The sequence below is a fragment of the Leuciscus leuciscus genome (assembly GCF_965113295.1).
Source record: "Leuciscus leuciscus genome assembly, chromosome: 4".
Lineage (NCBI taxonomy): Eukaryota > Metazoa > Chordata > Actinopteri > Cypriniformes > Leuciscidae > Leuciscus > Leuciscus leuciscus.
Window position 1 is genome coordinate 8,809,628 of NC_138728.1, and position 20,552 is coordinate 8,830,179.

The 20,552-nt window shown below is 40.7% G+C and overlaps 1 protein-coding gene across 6 annotated transcripts in view; it reads left to right on the forward strand.

The window, feature by feature from the left end:
- Nucleotides 1–7,407: 7,407 nt before the first annotated feature.
- The window catches only part of kcnd2 (potassium voltage-gated channel, Shal-related subfamily, member 2), a 119,459-nt gene continuing 106,314 nt past the window's right edge, over nucleotides 7,408–20,552 (forward strand). For 5 of the 6 annotated variants that reach the window (XR_014205088.1, XR_014205089.1, XR_014205090.1 and 2 more), the window contains exons 1-2: nucleotides 7,408–7,485; nucleotides 7,754–8,942. Coding sequence is in view for 3 of the 6 variants with exons in the window: in XM_082166253.1 (XP_082022379.1) it covers nucleotides 7,831–8,942 (1,112 nt within the window). In the remaining 3 variants the exon portion in view is untranslated. Of the gene's footprint in view, nucleotides 7,486–7,512; nucleotides 8,943–20,552 lie in introns of those variants that run through there. The other variant, XM_082166254.1, reaches the window with a different exon arrangement.

The following is a 20,552-nucleotide window of genomic DNA, read 5'->3' on the forward strand; positions in this document are numbered from 1 at the left end:
CAGTTTGAGTTCTGCTTGATATAATTAGTTATAACAATTAACTTTGCAACTAAATGTCAGCAAACTCTCATTAGAGTCGTAGAACTGTTAGGGTTCAGGTTAGTAGAATAAGTTGACATATACTTGCAAAGTTACTTATAGTCAGTAGAATTGCTGTTGGTGGACTATTAAAAAGTGTTAGATATTAAGCAGACAGTACTGATACTCTGAATACTAGTTGGCATGTAGTTGCAAAGTTACTTATACTGTAGTTTGTAGAATGTCTAAAGTGGACTATCGAAATAGTGTTGGCCAATTTTCAAGCAAAAAAGTTTTGTAGGTTTTAAATCATAAATATACTGCTCAAAGTGAAGTCAAAAAATAATTGGGATACTTTGCAGTTGTCATTGAGGAACATGTTCATGTGTTGGTGTGATGAACTACACCTGTGGTTACTCTATTCTACAATAAAAAAAAAGAAATCATTACAAAAATGGCAGAGAAAAGTCAGTTCTGAGAAAAGCTCGAGCTTTGTGATTGCAGATGCCACTTAGTTCCAATAATGCAACGAGATTGATATTTTAATCTGTGCCTAAAGTGTTCAAATACTTTTTGTGGCCATTGTAGATCATTTTCTAAATAACTAGAGAATAAAAGGTTATTTGTAGATGTGAAAAAGGCTCTCCAATGGCCTCAAGCTGTGAAAACCCTATATGGTTGAATGGGAACCCTTAGCATGAAATCACATGGATCGGTCTGAGTGGGTGAAATCTTCAGTCTATTCAAAGTTGAGATTGAAAACAGGTCTTAATGATTTGTTGTGTGTTTCCATCAAGCTAGCACAGGACCAGACTATAATTTGAGTTTTGATTGACTCTTGGACAGAAGTATCACGATTTATTTGGTTTTAAATGTGCTTTCTCTCCCTCATTCCTCCCTTTCTGTTCCTACTTTCCCCCTCACTTTACTGTGTTTCAATGACTTTTAAGAAGGCGCATGCATTAAATTGGATGGAACGGTAATTACGGAGTTCTCCGACTTACATTTGCTCAAGCTGTTTTGACATAAGTTATGATGTGCCGCCAACACGTTTTAACGCGAACAAAGCACCATTTACTCAATCTGTCAGTTGTTTGCAATTTTTCATAATGTGTTGTGATGAGAAATTAATTGTTAATCAGCTTCACAAAATGCAATGTACCTTAGCAGTGTCTTCTCCGCCTGAGAAACTGAAGGATGAGGGTCTGGAAGAGTCGCATGCTGAACTTCCTGTGTTTTGCATTAGCTGGCCAACCATTCGAGCCCATTTGAAGTAAGATTCAAAGGTTTCCATCCTCCACCCTATTGCCAATTTGGGCAGGAAAACCTTGAGGTATGAACATTGTGGAACACTGAACCCATGGACAAACCAATGTAGGGTCCATACATCAAGCTCATATCCTACATTGGCAATGTCAGCTGGGTTAGGGTCTCTCAGACCCCCAACAAAACCACTGAGGATTCTTAAATCGTCTTGAAAGTTCATTCAGTTCAGCTTTTTTCCCCCACCTCACAGTCGTTTTAAGAAAATGAGTGATTCATTCCCTACACAGTCAACACGAATGCCAAACCTGAGTCAGACTCTTACCTCTTCATTTCCCACAAATCGTTCCCTGCCAAGCGCTGGGTTCTTTATGACCTCCTTGAACACGTCTAATGTGGGTCCCATTAAATTATCATCCACCTTTTAATAAACCTCCCAATGAACTTTCATGTGCTCTGATTCTCTATAGTCATGCTGCGTAAGGCCTTCAAATCTGTGCCGACTCCATTCTCTTGAAACCTAGCTGCATGAATTATTCACAGTATTTCCTCCGTTTCTATGATGGGTCATCTCCATATGGGTTTTTTTTTCCAGCTCCACGTTTCGACACCTTTAAATATGCGCAGACAAAATATTTATTCATCAGAGAGACCGAGCAGAAAAACGGAAAGATTGAATTATCCAGATCAGCGAAGGCTAAGAACAGGCACTCGTAAGAGAGATGTTCAACTGGGCTTTTCTTTCTTTCTCTCTGGGTTTGGCAGCGTGGACTTTAATGAATGCCTCAAGGACCTGTCTGAAGACTATTTCGGCCCCTTTGCGTGCCCAGGACAAGCCTCCTAAATTGGGCTGTAGCTCATCAGTCCGATTCCTGGCTTCCGCGGGGCTCCCAGGTAAAAGCAGAGAAAAGGAAAATAAAGCAATACAAGCTCCATTGAGTTTCTAAACCACACTTTTATCATTCCGAGGGATAACTACATATAGGAAACACTGATCTCGATGTCATTCTCTAACCTAGCTGCTGAAATTGTTCTTTTGCAAAATAAAACAACGGTGCGAAGAGTAAAAACTGAGCTTCACTTCTGTCTCTGAAGACTCTTTGACTTGGGCTCCTATTCAGTTCACGGATCAGATCCTAATCCTGTTAGGCAAGTCCCCGAACGCAGCGGATCTGATATTGCAGCTGACCTCAGTTCAGTTGTACAGGGAGCTTTCAGTCTTCATATCTTCCTGAAGAAAAAAATTTATAAATCATGTTCAGCTTTTGTATTTTTTAGTAGAACATTTTCAGCGCCAAATCTGTTTATTCAGAAATTGATGAACTGGCTTATTAGCGAGCAAACATGAACCGCCATGTCTGACAGATACTGGTAATATGAATATTTCATACTGATTCTGCATTAATATTCATCAGCACTGTTTTAATCATGCAGGGAGGCTCTGAAATGCATCATGAGTTGTTTGTCTGCATCTCAAAACCTTGTGGCTCCAGCAGAAGGCCCTCGGTCCAGTCCAGGCGGGGTGATGAACGACCGGTGTGGCGTGCTCACTCTGAGCGGCATTGTCAGGTATGAAAAATGACATTATTACGGTTATACCGTTACCATGGATCCTGTCAAAGGGGTTGAAAAACACCACCGGCGTTCACGATATTGTGTCACTCACAGCTTGGCTTGTATATGCGTGAAGCTTGATGGGAAAACCAGACAGAATCCAGAGTTTTTTTTCTCTGTCTTTCTCCTTCTGGATTAAGATTTATGGATGTTATTTTGCGTAATTTTATGCGTGTTCAAAACGGTTATGCAGGATTGCATTCCCTCTGATGCTGAATGACTGACTCATGGGTAGTTTTATTACATATTTAATGTAGTTTTACAAGTGAGAGTTGTACTATACTCCTCTACATTTTATATGTATGAGTAATGGTCAAGGCAATGAAGCAGGTGTTATTTTGTTCAACACTGAATGGCGTACTGCAGAGATAATGAGTGTTTCAGATTGCTAACCTTCTCCACACAAAGGCACACATAATACACCAATGAAAGAAAGATATAGTCCGCTTTCTCGTTCTTTTAAGCATGAAAATAGGATTTTTTTGTTACAATCGCAATCATAGTTACCTTGTAGTCATCTTTTCACCATTACAGTCTTCTGTTCTAATACCTGGATTTAAACTTATGTAATAATGATACTTGTTTGCTAGACATTGTTTGCTTTTTCTTAATTTTACGGTCTAATTTAGACCAAACAAAGTAATTTCTCCACACAACTAATTTCAAGCATTTAAGTGGACAGTTTAAACTTTAAAGGGACAGTTCAGTTCACTCAAAATTGGCATTTACTCTCCCTCATGTTGGTCTAAACCTGTAGGACTTTGGTGAAACAGATTTTAGCAAGTGCAACATGTTCCTGGATCAACAACTTTGTTGATCCTGGAACAATATTCCAATCAACCAATCAGATTTGAGGGACAAGTTTACAGATGATGTCATGTTTAGGGTTAGGTGCTTCTACATCAGTGTTATTCACCTATCATTTCCCTATGACTTTAGGGTTAACATATAGAGTTAGGTTTAGGGGTAGGACACAATTTTCAGACATCAGAAATGATATTCCAGGATCAACAAAATATGTTTTACTTGGCAAAATCACGGTGACAGAAGAAGATTTTGAAGAATGTTTATCTTCCATATAATGAAAGCCAATGGTGTCTAGAATGACATGAAGGTGAGTAAATGATGACAGCATATTAATTTATCATTCATATGAAGAAACATATATTTAGTCAGGTGTGTCCTGCCCATAGACCCAAATCAAGACCTTTCAATCATTCATTTTGATTCACTGCAACATTCCTGCAGGCATAACATGAGCAGCAAAATAATGTTTGGCCTGAGAGAGAAGTTGAACATAATAAATGTTGAAAAGCTCCACATCGACCGTGCAGAATTTCAAATACACTGATCACGCAGTCATTTAAAGTCATGTCCAACTCCCATGCATGCTGAAACAGCCCTTCTGATGTCCTCGTAGTCCAGTCTCCAATGATAAGGATCATTTCTAATAAGCATGTCTCTGTGGTTTGACCTAGAGCGTAAAGAGTTTGAATAAAGATGTTCCTTTTCATTTTCTGTATAGATTTATAAATATATCTTCAGCTGTGGTCTGACACTTATACCGGCCGCCGTGGGCCGATGCAGCACATCTAACCCGAGCTCAAAGGTCCATCGCAGATTCAGAGTGTTATCCCAGTGGTAAAGTTAGATGTTCTAGATTTCAACCGAGGCGTGAGTTTTGTCACGCTAACGCGATGAACTGTAGGGGTGAAGATTCTCCAGAGTGGCATGCAAACGCATGCATCAACACTGTCGGGTTTAGCTCACGGGACTGAAATATATGTGACTGGTAACCATGGTGACATCAGCGCCTGTCATATTTTGGCGCCATTTCTCTACAACCCGAGGCAGTGAAATGCTCTGAACAAAAGTCACTAAATTGACTATGATGGCGCAGAACACTACTATTCTGGTTCATTCAGTTTAAAACATAGTGCGTGGTCACGGTACAGAATGCTCAAATGAGGGAATCCTGTAAGCTTTGGAAATTAATTAAGTTTGCCATGGTGTGGTTTTGTGAAAAGGCGAGTGTGGGTTTCCCGTGACATTCATAAAGTAGATTTGCTTTTCTTGAAGGAAATAGCACTGCTCGCAAGGCAGCAAGAGAAAAGTTCTGTTTAATTAAAATACTGAATCACAGGCATTTTGATGGTCGGAAAGTAAAAGTATTATTTGGAAAGAATTATTATTATTAACTGGAAAGATTGTATATAAAGACTGGAAAACCAGTCCCAGCAAGCCTTTGAGATTAAAAACCTCTCTCTCTCTCTCTCTCTTTCTCTCTCTCTCTCTCTCTCTCTATATATATATATATAAATTGTACCTTTTTTTTTTTGGTAACATGTTGAGAGGTTTAGCTTGTTGAATGCATATAAAAGTTGATAACATGTTTTCCTGCCATGTTGCAGAAATGGTCCAGATAATGTTATTTCTTGTAGATATCAAGAAGTGTTACTTTTACTAAGGGGTGAGAAATGTGGGACAGTTTAATATAGCATTTTTGATCCTTAAAATTAGTTTATTCAGTGCTGTTAATAACATGCTGCTAAAATTATATTCGAATATAGTTCATCTAACATTTCTAATCAATCTCACAAGAATAGACAATGGATTTGCGCTTCATTATTTATTTAAGGAAAATAAATGAATGTTTAAAGAAATACAAGACCAGGCGCAAAATAATATGCAAATATTACGATAATCTGCTTATTCTGAGATTTTCTTCCTAATTTATTTTACATTGAACATTTAAAATTTTAGTAGGCTATAACTTGAAACGAAAAACTAGGTGAACAGAATGTGCATTCTGTTTTTTGTGCTGAATTGCAAAAAAAAAGTGTGTAGAGAATATTTAAGGGTTATCAATGCAGATCTGCATTTTAAACACTGTAATAAAGGGGAAAGAGAGAAAGGATACAAACCCTAAAGATAATGGAAATTGGCTATTAGCACTCGAATCGCGTTAGCAATAATCAATAAGGCGGCAGTGCAACTGTGGTTTGGTCGCTGGCCATGGTGCTGAAAGGAAACCAGTCCCAGCAAGCCTTTGAGATCAAAAACTATTTTTTTTTTCTCTCGCAACATTTAATCTGTGATGCGTCTACGTGACTAATTTGGAAGGCAATGGAGAAGAGGGAGGCCCTGCGCCAGGAAATTCATCACGGGGGCGCGCAGACAAACACGCATGGCGCTCTGAGCTGCCGCAGCTGTTTTGGTTCACTAGCTGAAATCAGTTTTTGGCAAAGTCGATTTTGTCAGAAGATGCGCCGAATGGGATATTACCTCAGAAATCACAGTCCTGAAGGATAAATATTATACATTTTTGTCTGGATCCATTCGAGTTCTTATTTCAGTGAAGCGATTTTGTTTTAAGTATGTAGGATATCTTAAAAACTTTTGTCCGTTAAATCGATGTCAATGTGGATTAATCACATGATTTGCCAAATTTCTTTTTCTTATATTTGAATGAGTTTGTTTTGTTAATGCCCCAGTCGACGCAGTTCCTCACAAAACCACACGGCTATAATATATAAAACGAGAAAAAAAGAAAAAAAACTTGCCACGTACAGCATTTCTCCTTTTATCGACTAAAGCATCCTTATTTGTCATTGACCCATGTATAGAGAGCTGCAACATAGATAATCGCATTTTGAGCTTGCTGATTGTGATTGTCACAGCAAGAGACCTTCACATGACTCGAATCCATTCGCTCTTACAGGTCTGATCTTCCCTCACCTTTGAAAACTGTCTCCATCTAGCGGCTTCCCCCACTGCACATCTAGCAGCGCTGGATGTGTGAATCAATAACCTGAGACGTGAAAAAAAATACCCGCAGCGCTTTGCCCCAGTCTCTGAGCTCGTCATTCAACACTTCACTGAATGCAGCGAAACTCTGTTTAATAATAATTCAAAGAAAGCCAATGAATAACTTTACACAATGCGCTATATAGGGTTTATAAGAGAATAAAATGCTACAAATCAGCATTTAAACGTAACACTACTCATGGCACATTATGCACCATTCACACAGGCTGTGTTACATTCATTTGTGTTAACCGATGCCCGTAGCACGTGACACGCCTCCAATGCGCCGTGAGCAGAAGCAACTTGGGCTCCACCGCAGACTCACAGATCTTCATCGGTAGCGGATGAAGCAACTTCCAGCGAATCATTTGTTGCGGGTTCACTTTTTGTTCTGGTTACAGGCAGACCCTGCGGAACAGTTCTTGGCTCATTGGATTACATTTAAGAGAAGCGGATAGGAAAGTGACATTCTCTGCTTTTGAAACACCGAGCGCGCACTCGCCAGGGTGGTCTTCTCTTCCTATGAAAGGACCACTGTGGCAGGTTTCTTCAAGAGCGTCAGTGTGAAACACAGAAGCTTTGACCGCTAAAAAGGATGTCCTTGGACAACGTGAATCATCTACCTGACTTCTAAACTTGTTGCATTTGCTCTAGAACAGATCCGAGAGCGCATTTCGGATACTTATTTGTGCGTAACGGCAGAAGAGCGATTCAAAGTGGACTGTAACTGATGATCTGTGTGTAAAAACCTGCACTTTTGCATCAAAATCCATTTATGAGGAGGTAAGTTGTTTCTCTTGCTCATGAGCAATAGGTTACATAGTAAAAAAAAAAAAAGGTCCATTCTCAGCCAGTCGTGTTTGACCGAAAAGGAGCCTTTTCATGCATACATACACCACCATTCCATTCTGCGCTCACTGTAATTCCACCTTGCCATTCGAATGCTTTGATCTTGATAAATATTATGGCTCACTGTGCAGTGTTCTGCTACGCGTGAGAAATAGTCTTCCTTGAACTTTACATCAAGTAATAGCGCATTGTGTCTCTCCAGATGTCCTTTCTGTTCGTGGCGGATCTGTGAGCGCAAAACCTGCTTCAGTCTCACCGGGTCGCGCACATTGGGTCAGCATGGCAGCCGGAGTCGCCGCGTGGCTACCGTTCGCGCGCGCCGCGGCCATAGGATGGATGCCCGTGGCGAGCACCCCGATGCCGCCGCCTCCACGGGAAAAGAGGCGAGGTCAAGACGGCCTGATTATCTTAAACGTCAGCGGCACTAGGTTTCAAACTTGGCGGAATACTTTGGAGAGGTACCCTGACACCTTACTAGGAAGCACAGAGCGCGACTTCTTCTTCCACGAGGAGTCCAACGAGTACTTTTTCGACCGCGACCCGGACATCTTCAGGCACATCCTCAACTTCTACCGAACCGGGAAGCTGCACTACCCTCGCCACGAGTGCATCTCCGCCTATGACGAGGAGCTGGCCTTCTTCGGCATCATTCCTGAGATAATAGGGGACTGCTGTTATGAGGAGTACAAAGATCGCAGGAGGGAGAACACGGAGAGAATTCAAGACGATGAGGAGAACGAAAACAGCAAGGACATGGTGCCGCCGGATATGTCGTTCCGCGAGACCATGTGGCGCGCGTTTGAGAACCCGCACACGAGCACCATGGCGCTGGTGTTCTATTACGTCACGGGATTTTTCATCGCCGTCTCCGTTATGGCCAACGTGGTGGAGACGGTCCCGTGCCGTAGTGAGCACAACCGGGCAAAGGAGATGTCGTGCGGGGAGCGCTACGCCCTCGCGTTCTTCTGTTTGGATACGGCCTGCGTCATGATCTTCACTGTTGAGTACCTGCTGCGTCTGATCGCCGCGCCCAGCAGGTACAAGTTCGTCAAGAGCGTCATGAGCATCATTGACGTGGTGGCCATCATGCCTTACTATATAGGCCTGGTCATGTCGGACAACGAGGACGTAAGCGGGGCCTTCGTCACCCTCAGGGTCTTCAGGGTCTTTCGGATTTTCAAATTTTCGCGGCACTCCGCGGGACTGCGCATCCTGGGGTACACGCTCAAGAGCTGCGCGTCCGAGCTGGGCTTCCTGCTCTTCTCGCTCACCATGGCCATCATCATCTTTGCTACCGTCATGTTCTACGCAGAGAAGAGCTCCTCCTCCAGCAAGTTCACCAGCATACCGGCGGCTTTCTGGTACACCATCGTCACCATGACAACGCTGGGGTGAGTCGATGTTGTTGTGATGCGCAAATTTAGGGAATGAGCTTGTGCGCATGATCTTCTGTCATGACTGCTTCAAAGCAGCCCTTTTACACCAACGCGTCAGAGAGGTTGAGCTGGAGATAGAATACATCAAGGGCAGGGGGAGATCAATAAAAGTGAAATAAATCAAAGAAATAGACTCCCTCTAGACTGTCTCTCTCTTTTCTCTATCTGGCCGGTGAGACAGAGGCCATCCTTTACTGCCTCATTGCTGGAAAAGACAAGAGCTATAAAGCTTTTTTTCTTCTTCAATATTTAGTGCCATATGCACACACAAGTATATAAAAAGTTTATATATATATATATATATATATATATATATATATAAAGACTTTTGTGTAGTTTATATACTTTTTATTTTCTATTATATTTTCTATTGCAGCTTTAATAATAAATAAAATAATACACTAAATATAACTAAATACTTTATAATGTATTTTTACAAAAAATTATAAAAACTTTTTTTTTGTATTAATCTAGTTATTAATATAAAATACAATATGAAATGTATAAAAACTTTCAGCAAGATGTTAATGAACATTGAACATGTTAATGAAGACCACAATGCTGTGCAGACAATGAATACACAAGTGAGCATGGTGACTAGAACATACATCGGCATCAGTTTAGCTGTGACAGCTGTGTGAATGCCAGTAACAGTTTCTGACAGTTTAGGGAATACAATTTTAGAGTTTTTAATAGGATTTCTCTCTTATATCTCAGAATTTAATCACTGTAAAGGAGAAAGTGTATCTGTCATATGACACCTCGCCAGTGTCAGACTGAGCACAGACTCTTCCTTCCTTTGGAAAGCCTTGCTTGTTTATAACTAACCATCTCAATGCGCCTTTGGCAGAATGTTGTAATTTCCACACAGTCAATGAACACACAGAGAGACATGGCTGATTCATGTGACTTTAAGCACTGAAGGCGATTACAATAATGCATTCCCTATTGATGTGTTATTTATTCATTAATCCCATCACTCGACACCTCAGCATGGCTTCTCTGAGCCTCCCACCTGTGCTGAGCGGGTGCTCTCCATGGTGCTGAATTTGCCCTCTGCATGTTGCGGTCGCCCCACGGCTGCACTCTGCTGCTCGGGAGACGACCAATTCTTTGCTGGCGGGCCGACACGGTCCTGATTCACACTCGAGGGGATTAATCAAGCTGCATGCTCCAGTACACATCCCGTGCTTTGATCGGCGTGCCTTTGAAGTGCATTACTGTGTGTGTCATAACGTGCATTGCGAGCGTCAATCTGACGCCTGCACCTGGCTGATATGATGCACCTTTCAGACTTAAATATGATCGGGAATCTTTTGGTTTTGAGGTTTTTAGTTTTGAATTAGGTGTTTGGGACTCGTTTTATACTCTAGTTCAACAATGTGTGGTTCAGAACAACTGTCGGCTTCTCTTTTATATATGACTTCGTGTCTGAATATACTCTTTAACATACTGAATGTGACTAATGTTGTCTTTGAAGTCAGAAGTTCTTCCTTTAGACACCATGAACCTTCAATAATAAGAAAATGAGGTTGTCAGAGGTTGTGCATGTTCTTGTGATATATAAAGAGTTATGGCTCACAGACTTCAATTCATTCCCATTCCCCCTCTGCTTTACTGTCAGGTCTACATTGTCCTATAAAGAAAATATGAGGTTTGGAGACAGCAGGAGTGAAGGGGGGAAAAAGAGATCCAGTATGAGTGAAAGAAAGAGCAAATCGCACATCTTATTGTGTGCAATTTGTGTCCTGCAGTTTCTTGCCTGTCAAATCGGATGACATCAATGAGAAAATGAAATTACGGGCTGACGCTCAGCACTGTCTTAATGTTAGGAATGCAGTGTGTGTGTGTGTTTGGAAGAGATGATGACTTGTTGGAGCCAGCTGGTTATGAACTGTCTTCCAAACAGACCCACAGCTGCAGGGCTTCAGTGATGCAGCCCATATACTCATCTCCTCTCTCTGCAGGCAGGCATGCTGTTCCTCATTTCAAATTTTATTGCATTGCCTCAGTGAGCCTATCAAGAGGAGCACGCAGGGGGGCTGTCGCTACAGCAGAGATCTGACCTGGCAAAGTCGACTTCATCCTGTGATGAGCAATAGCCAAATCTTGGGATGTCAAATCGGGCTTTGCCTTGAGACCATTTCATGTTTGAGTGACCACAGTTTGATCTGGGAAAAAAAAAAGTTTCACGTTGTAGATGTCACAGTTTCATTTTAAGAGAGAGTGGGGTAAGGAGAAACCTTGCCTCTTAGGTTTGAGATCTCATCCTCTCTTTGTCTTTGTCTTGCTTGTTGAGTTCATCCATTACCCCTTTGTCATGTCTGAAATCTCATTCCCTTCCCATTTCTCCTTAAACACACACTTGAGTGAGAGGCCAGTCCAGGCATTGCTAAACGACTTTACCTGCACTGATTGAACAAGAGCCTGGCTCTGTAAATGTATGCATCACTTTTTAATGCCTCATTTCCCAGACTGGATGACAGGGATGGATCCGTGGTTCAGAGAGCGAGGGAAGGGATTTACACGAGGCGGCTGCTTTAGATTACGTGAACCTGGTTTTGGGTTTGGATTACTAGTAATGAAGCCATGTGATGTTCCTTTACCAAAGTGCAATTGAAGTCTGAGAACATTTCGACTATCAGCAAGGTTTTCACGCTTGCTAGATTATACTCAACCCTCAGGCGCCTTCAATCTGTCTGCATGAGAATGATTGAGAATTTTAATTATCCGTAAAGATAGCCTCTATCGTGCAGAACTCCGCATAAGATACCTGAATGCCTCAACCAGATTTAGCCCTCAGAGTTTTGGGTATATGCACCAGGGACTGCTGCTCATTTTGGTCTCATTTTGATATAGATAAAGTGACTTCTTTTATCTCTGGCTGTGCTTAAAGTATGCATAGAGCTTTGCTGCCTGGTAATGTAAGATATGCTGGTTATCTCCAAATTGGCGTAATGTCATGATGGTGAGAACAGAACCTGCATTGATATTCTGTTAAACCTGGCTCAGAAGTGGCAGAGATATTTATTCAACAATATGTCATAATGTTCACCTACAGTGAACCATGACATACCTTTAGACCAGGGTTGTCCAATTCTGCACCTGAAAGGACACTTTCCTGCATACTTTAGTTCCAACACACCTGCCTGAAAGTTTTTAAAGATCCTAGATACCTTGATTATCTGGTTCAGGTGTGAGCTTAACTCTGCTGGACTGTGGCCCTCCCGGACCAGGATCGGATACCACTGATTCTGACTAATTTGGTGAAGAGACTGAACAAATCCATTAATCGACTCTAATTTGCCTGTAATTTGGCATCAATGTTCAGTCCTCACAGAGTTCTGCTCTTCCCAAATGGGAATGCGCCGAGCAGAGAGGGAGGAGACAAGGGACGGGATGTGACTTTGGTTCACAGCACGAATGGCCTCCGCTTCACTGGCCCCTATCGCCTCTTTAATGGACTCATTTTCTGGCATAGGCTGATTTTGCCCAGCTCAATTAAATCAGCAGCATTTTAATTGGCTTATGCACTGTCAAACGGGATCTATTAAGTGAGCAGCTGTCAGAGCTGAAGACATGCAGATATGAGTGTGAGGGAGAGTGAGACCGGTGGAGAGGGGTAAATACATCAGCTTTAAAGCACTCGGGTACAATGAGAATGTCTTGTAAATGAAATGCCCCCATGATCCTCCACACAACCCATCATTCTTTTCACTGAAATGCACTTCTCTCGGTTCATTCTCCCATCTTCCAATCCTTTTTCATACTCTCACCCCCCTCCTCCTTCGGGGTTATGAAGGCACATAAAGAGTCCTACGGAGAGGTTGTAAAGTGATTGATGGAGTAGCTTGGAGAGTCTATTAAACTCTCTGAAGTCACCCTGCATCAGGTCAATTAAGGCCAGAGGCTTCAACGCCCTCCAGCTATGTATCCCCTCCCCAGGATATGTCACACAGAACAGGGTGGATTAATCTTCAATGTTCATCGTGGTCACCGCAGGTTAAGCAATAGGCTTAATTTCTCCTAAGGGAAAAGATCATAAGTTCATAGTGCATGACAGAATAGGCTTTAATGGGGTTTTCGACACTCTGATCAAAGCGAAAAGTTGGATCTTTGAGAGGTCATGCCTGCAGGGTTGTGGTACGGTCAGGCCATGGTACAACATGTGAAAGGGACTCATTATTGTGTCTGAAAGAGCATGCCGGGGTGGGGTTACCCTGATAAGCACACCTTGAGCAGGCATCACACAGCAAAAGGACGGCCCCAGAGAAATGCAATGGTGCAGGTTTATTATTGATGATCCCGGGCCTCTCAAATGCGTCCACCTAAGACACAACTGGATGCCTGCAAAGAATTAATGCCCCTGTGCTGGTGGAACCTATAGTGCGTTGTAAATGATTTACATGACACAGGTTACCGTTAATTATTGTATTTTGTTTAAAGAAAAGCACAAACCAAAACAGAATCTATTCACCTCCATCACTCTCCCCACGAATGCAGGGCTTTGGGAAACCCCAAACGTGGGTTTTGAAGGAATATACACCCAGACCATAACACTGGGCTCATTGAAGGGACAGTTTATCCTAAAATTCTGTCATCATTTACTCACTCATGTTGTTCCAAACCTGTATGACATTGAACAACCCCATTGGACCCCATTGACTTTCACTGTATGAATGAAAAGAAACTGAGATATTTTGTTACACTGAAGAATGGAAGTCATACTGGTTTTGAATTACATGAGGAGTGTGAGAAAATATTTCCTTTTCGGGTGTACAATCCCTTTAAACACTTTAGGTGAGAAACACTGTTTGAGGTTGTGCAATTGGCCACAATGAACTTCCTCTAGCTTGTTCAGCAGACATCCAGTTTATGATCGCTGCATTCCCTCAATGTAATAAGTACACTCAAAAAATGAGTGTTTTGACCAACATTTTTTGTTTCACAGATGTGCATGACATGTTTCATGGCTCAAATAGAAGCACAAGAGAAACGCTGTATTTGAAAGATTTACACAGTGGCACAGCCACGGGGAAATAAAGAGCCCAGAATGAGGTAATTAAAGGCTCTTTGTCATGTGGAATAACCCCTGTGGTGTTGCTGTAGAGGCGCTAACTCTATTCATCCATCCATTTCATACTCGCACTATTACTCCACACCGAGAGGCTAATTGGACTACTGTCTCTCTCCTTAACTCTCGTTCTGTGTCTCCCTCTTTCTCTACCATACTTTTTCTTCCTCATCCCTTCCTTTATTCCTCATTTTTATTCCTCTCTGTCTTTGTTCTGGATACGTTCGCCTTCTCTGTGATAGTTCAAACACCATAAAAATGCATTGAAAGTGGAACAAGCTCTCCTCAGATGGCTGCCTTTAATCACTTAAATGTAACAGACTGGGGGCTTTCTTCCTCCTCCTCTTCCTATTAAGTATTTTTAATTACTTGGCCTGTCTAAAAAAAAAAAAAAACAGTGGTAGCCGTAATGGTTCTAGCATTAGAAGTTTTAAGCGCTTTAAATCTCACACACATGTCTTGGCACACATCAAAACATTGTAAATCAAAATACGCCCTTGTTCAGTGGTTGCTCGAAATGACAGATATTCTGAGAGTGAGTGTAATGTAAAACTTCGAAAGTATAGACCTTTTTCTCCCCAAGATGATTAATGTTCGCTTGAATGAGATCCAGGATTGAGATTCTGGAATCAGATCAGCTCTATGTTTAGACAAATTCACATCCAGATACAGGGGATTAGTGACACTACAATGATTAGAAGTTTCACTTTTGTTCCCCAATCCCTACGATTTTTTTTTTTTTGGAGATACAATTTTAGACAACTAAATTTAACCCTTCACTAATGTCTTATGTATATATATATATATATATATATATATATATATATATATATATATAGTTTTTAACCCTTAATACCCTGTTCCATATTTTAGACTGTTCATACTTGACACCATATATCTTTGGCACCACAAAGCAAGGTTATACTTTTGTCACAAGAAAAAAGGGAGAAAATGTAACCACACACTTTCAGATCATTCTTCCACTCAAGTCCATGTACAGACACAGCCTTGATCCCCCATATTTGCTAGATCCAACATTGTATTAATCTGTCAATCAGAAGCACAGTCATAAACATGAAATTCTTCCCTGTTCACTGCTCATCTCCTCTTGTTCTACTGTACGTGTCTGTTATCTTCTCCAGGTCATGACTGATTCGATTTGTGTGCAATTAAGATTGTGGACTCTTGCTTTTTCCTATTATGTTGCTCTCTCTCTCTCTCTCTCTCTCTCTCTCTCTGTGTGTGTGTGTGTGTGTGTTTCCTGTGTAGTGTTCTGGCCTGCACTGGACTAATTGAATTAACGCATTCATCTGTGTAGCGCTTTCTTTTTCCTGTCTCGTTCTTGTGCACGTTCATTCTCTTTTATTTTTTCATGAGTAATTCTTTTTAATAAAATAATTTAAAAATTCATGACACCTTGAGAAGTCCTGGATGAATGTGATGATTTGATCCTCTGTGTTGAAAACGAGTGAGCGAGAGAGTTTGTGTATTTTCGGTGAAAATAATAATGAATTGGCTGAAATTCAATAGGGAGCTGAAGTGTTTTGCTAAAGCCTGCTAATACCGTACAAGAGGCTCATAAATAGCAGAAACAGAGTGAAGTGGGGTAGTGAATACAAATTTGGCCTTTCATATGGAGATCTCCTGTGATAGATGGACGTGTCTTCATTACAGCCCTACTGAATTGTGTTTAAAGACAGAAGGAGAGACGGCCATCAGTCTAGAGTTGGCTTTTTGTCAGTGTACATTGATTATGCCTCACTAGGTACAGAAGAGATGACCTGCTGAAACTGATCTAAAAGCCGTCTTTAACTGCTTGCAAACATGTTCGCAGCATGCAGAAAGACAGGAGAAAGACAAACTGAGAATCAATGAGCCTGCAGTATCCTGTGTGCGCGTGTGTGTGTTTCTGAACTCAATTCCTTTAGACCTTTTACCTTGACCCATTTTCACAAAATCTTTTAATGCAATGCCACAGATGTTAACTTTGCTGGATGATATATAGTAAATAACTAGATTTTTGCATTTTCCAAAGAAGCTGTGAGAGGTGCAAAGTCATTGTAGGAGGTAGCCAGGTATTTAAATATATATCAAGACTATTACAAGCAATTTATGTCAAAACCTCATTTCTGTTCGCCAGCTACAATGCCTCTAGTACAAACAGTGCAGGATGAGCTATTAATATAATATTACATTTAAGATATAGTAATAGAGACGCTTGCCTTAAACAATTTTTTTACTTTCATGCATATGTGTCATTTAAAAACATATTTCTTTCTCAACTGACCTTTGAATGCTGACTTGATCTTCTTCTTGAACTCATGTGAACATATAGCTGGAACAGGCTGAACGTTGCTGTCTGTTTGGAGTTTGTCTTTCGTTCATTGCGTTATGTTATTAGGCAGTTATGATCTTCCGGTAGAGAGATGCTGTACAGTCCAGTCTGAACAGATCACTTGCATTACATTTTTCCCTGTCAGTGAAGAAGGCCGGTGGGAAGGCCATTTGTTGGTCTTTGCGGTTTGGACTCAAATGGAGTGAATCAGTGGGAGGACGCCATGTAACTGCTGCAAGTCAGGCAGAAAACTAGGGGAGACGCTGATTTTATGGTTTGTGATACAAACACTTGAATAGGCCATTACACACCTTATAACACACCTGTCTCTCTTTTCCTTATTGTCGCCTTATTTTCCCCCATTTTTCTTCTGTTGTTCGTTTCTTTGCTTTAAGGCACAATAAAAAAAAATTCAGCTCAAATTGGAGCACCCACAGATTGAAAAGTCAGCAGTGCTAATGCATAAATCCTTAACATTTCCCAATTTAGATTTACTTGCCGGTCTTGAAGCAATATTCTGGGTTCAATGCTACAATTGGACACGTTAGAATCTGTAAAAACTGTGTTGACAGTAATGCAATTAATCATTCCTGGAGTTTAGATTGTTTGACATAGACATATTTCCAATAAAAAAATGTGTTACTTGAGCTTCAAAGTTTCGAAATGGTCCTTTTAGCTGTTCCACTATAGTTCTTGCTGTGGGTGTTTTTACAATGATAACAGTCTATTGACCACTGACCAGGTTTACTTTACATGGTCTTGACTGCAATCCAGGAAAAAATCTGAATCACGTTCACGTGTTTCATGTTTTAAACTTGTTGTTGCTACACTTAACAATAGTGTGTATTTGAACTTTTTGACCTGTTCCCTATAGACTTTCACTGTAAGTACATTACTGCACACATGGTTATTTTGTTTGTTTGTACAAACTGAGGGAGGAGGTGAAATTATTTTCTGTAGCAATCAACAGATGATGTTAATAATAAAATTGTATTAAACCTGGATCATTCCTATTGGATATTCTTTAAAAGAAAGTACTCAGAGGAATGTTTCTTTATCATTCCCTATACCTCAAGATAACTTTAGTACTGGGGAAGCGCACACAGGAATACTTCTCAGGTGACTGGGTTCAGAGAAACACAAGCTGTATTGGTAAACTAACAGGTCTCATTACATTACGGCTCAATGTCCTGAACTTTAAACACACGCTTCATCATCTTTGACATTTAAACCTGACACACATATCTAATATTTCCTCTGAATCTGAACAAATACATTTGCTTTTTACATGCTTTTTTATTGAATTAGAATTGCATCATAGAATAATCCCCAAAATGACATGATTTTAAAATGTTTATGGTCAAACAAAGTGCATTTTCTTTGATTTAAAATCATAAAGATTTAGTCTTTGCATTTCTAATGCTCTATTTTGACAGTAAAGATTCCTGCTGCCGTGAGATTGACATTTCTGACCAATCACATGTCGCCTTATAATGATGCATTGGAACAGCCAATGAGAGATGGTGAATTATTTGATCAAGTGTGTTTTCTAGAAATGCCGTTAGCAAAGCATTTGATACATCAGGTATTATTATTTTGAAAGTGCAAAGTCATCAGATTGCTTCTGGAATTGCTTATTTAGGTCCAATCGAGCGATGAATGTAATTTATTTAGCGCTGATACAAACTGTTGTACACTGTCACCAGAAAATCAAGCTAAAATTTAATCCAGTGTTTTGGTGTATATTGAGAAATTACCGAGTGAGTATGCTAGAAGTAGCCGTGGATATCTAGGTCATTGAATTTGACGCTCTTGTTAACTGTTTCGGGTGTCCTCCTCAGTGTCCTGTACTGTAGATATAGCGTTGTCGCTCCAGTGAAGGTAAACCGGTGAAGATGGACAGCTGGGGTCAATGTGGACAGAACGACGGTAATCGGAGAGTGACAGAGAGAACGGGGGGAGGGTGGCGTTTAGAGTGTTACATGTGACCATGACACATCATTGGAAAACACAGAATCTATTTACCATTGACTGTCCTCACTCTGCTTCTGTCGTTTCCCCAGACAGGCCGTAATCACTCCGCTCACACACATCTCTGATGCCGTGTTCAAATATACACACCTGCATTCACAGGAAATGAGCAGAATGAACTGCCAGTCAGGAAGATAGAGTGTGCGGTTGTCTTAGAGGCAGTGGTGGTCAAACCGCGTTGAAACCTTAAATTACGGGATGTGTATTCGCAGTTCCTTGCGGACAGCACTTTCTAAATATGTGAGGACAGGTCGTGCTCTTTAATCCAAGATTGGTGAGATGGAAGATGGCGAGAGAGAACAGGAAGTGTGGACTGCGGCGGTGACCTCATGTTTTAAACATCGCAGCCATTCTCTTCACCGCCTGACATTCAGCAAACTCTCCGTCTGTCCGGCCTTGATAGTGTCTCCCGCCAGGACGATCACTCCTGTAAGCTAATTATCATACACACACATGCATGAATCACCTTCAGAGGATTTCTTTTTTTGCAAACGTTCACTCACACAGTGCTCTGTTTTGTTCATTCTGGCTCGTGATTTTGCTGAGGCGTAGGGGCCAAATAAATGTTTTTCACAAGAAATATCCGCAAACTTTTTGAGTGCTATTCACGAGAGTGCAGTAATTAAACTACGCGTGTGCGAGTATGTAGTAAACACTGCGTAATTAGAAAGTTTGATGTTTTCAAAGAGAAAATCTCTGTTTTGGTTTTACCCATATCCAATCGCATCAGTCTTGATAATAAACGACATGCTGCATAGGGAAGCGATGTGTGTGTGTGTGTGTGTGTTTGTTTGTTTATTTATTTATTTCAACAGGGACAATGTGCAAAAAACATTAATTAAAGATGCTTTGCACCAGATTTAGCTTAAGCTAGTTTCCATCTGGAGTCCCCGAGCAGGTGAATTACAATACAAAATATACAATATAAAATATAATTAGTCACTCAAATACAACTATTAATTAATTAATTCAACCATTCCCCATTACAACCATCAGTCCAAGTAAATCATACCAAAATTACTACTATAAAACATCACTAAAAGTCATATTTACATACACAGTTATCTATGCTGACACGACTGGTTTTCCAATAGCACTTTCCTTGTATTGCGAGAAAAATCCCTCAGGTCTAAGTTAAGTTTCAGACTCTGAGGGAGTTTGTTCCATTCTTTGATGCCTTTAAATGAGAAGGCCGTCTGTGCAAAGGCCGAGCCACGTTTAGGCAGTCTGCAATCATTGCAACTCGTGGACCTGGAGCTCCTAGTCATCTGTTCCGAACAGAGCTGGACAAATGTTTTCAGGGGAGGAGGCGCAATATTATTTAAAATTTTAAAAACTAATCGCACATTGGCATACACAATTATATTATCAAAATTTAACATGCTGTATTTTTCAAGAATCAGACAGTGATGATATCTCAGTGGCTTTTTGTCTAATACTTTAACAGCTTGATTATATAAAGATTTTAAAGGTTTTATTGCGGTTTCACTCGTCTGTGACCAACAAGAAATACAGTAATTAATATGAGGAATTATCATTGCCTCCAAGTAAATTTTTGCAGCATCATGAGTCAATGTATTCCTAATATGTCTAAAACCAGACAAACTGTATTTTAGCGTGCTGCAAATTTTCTTAACATGTTTTTTGAAAGTAAAGGTTGAATCCAAAACAAGGCCTAGATATTTAAATTCCTTCACTACTTTTATTTGACTCTGATTTGCATAAATGCATGGAAAGAAGGACTTCAGTCGTTGAGTTTTGGTAAAATACATAGCTACTGTTTTATTTACATTCAGTGTGAGTGAGGCAGAGGAAAGCCAATTCAAGATGTTTCCCATAACATTGGTTAGTTTATTAGCTACACTGGTCGCGTCGCTTCCATGCACGTAAACTACAGTATCGTCCGCGTACATCTGCATGTCCACCTCACCGCACACCGAAGGAAGATCATTTATGTAAAGTGCGAACAGCAGATAGTGTGTGTGTGTGTGTGTGTGTGTGTGTGTGTGTGTGTGTGTGTGTGTGTGTGTGTGCATCACTTGAAATGAATCTGCTGTATATTTTGCGGCTAATGCATTACGCTGTCGCTGCCCTCAGCACTCACATTGTGAAGAACTAAATAGTG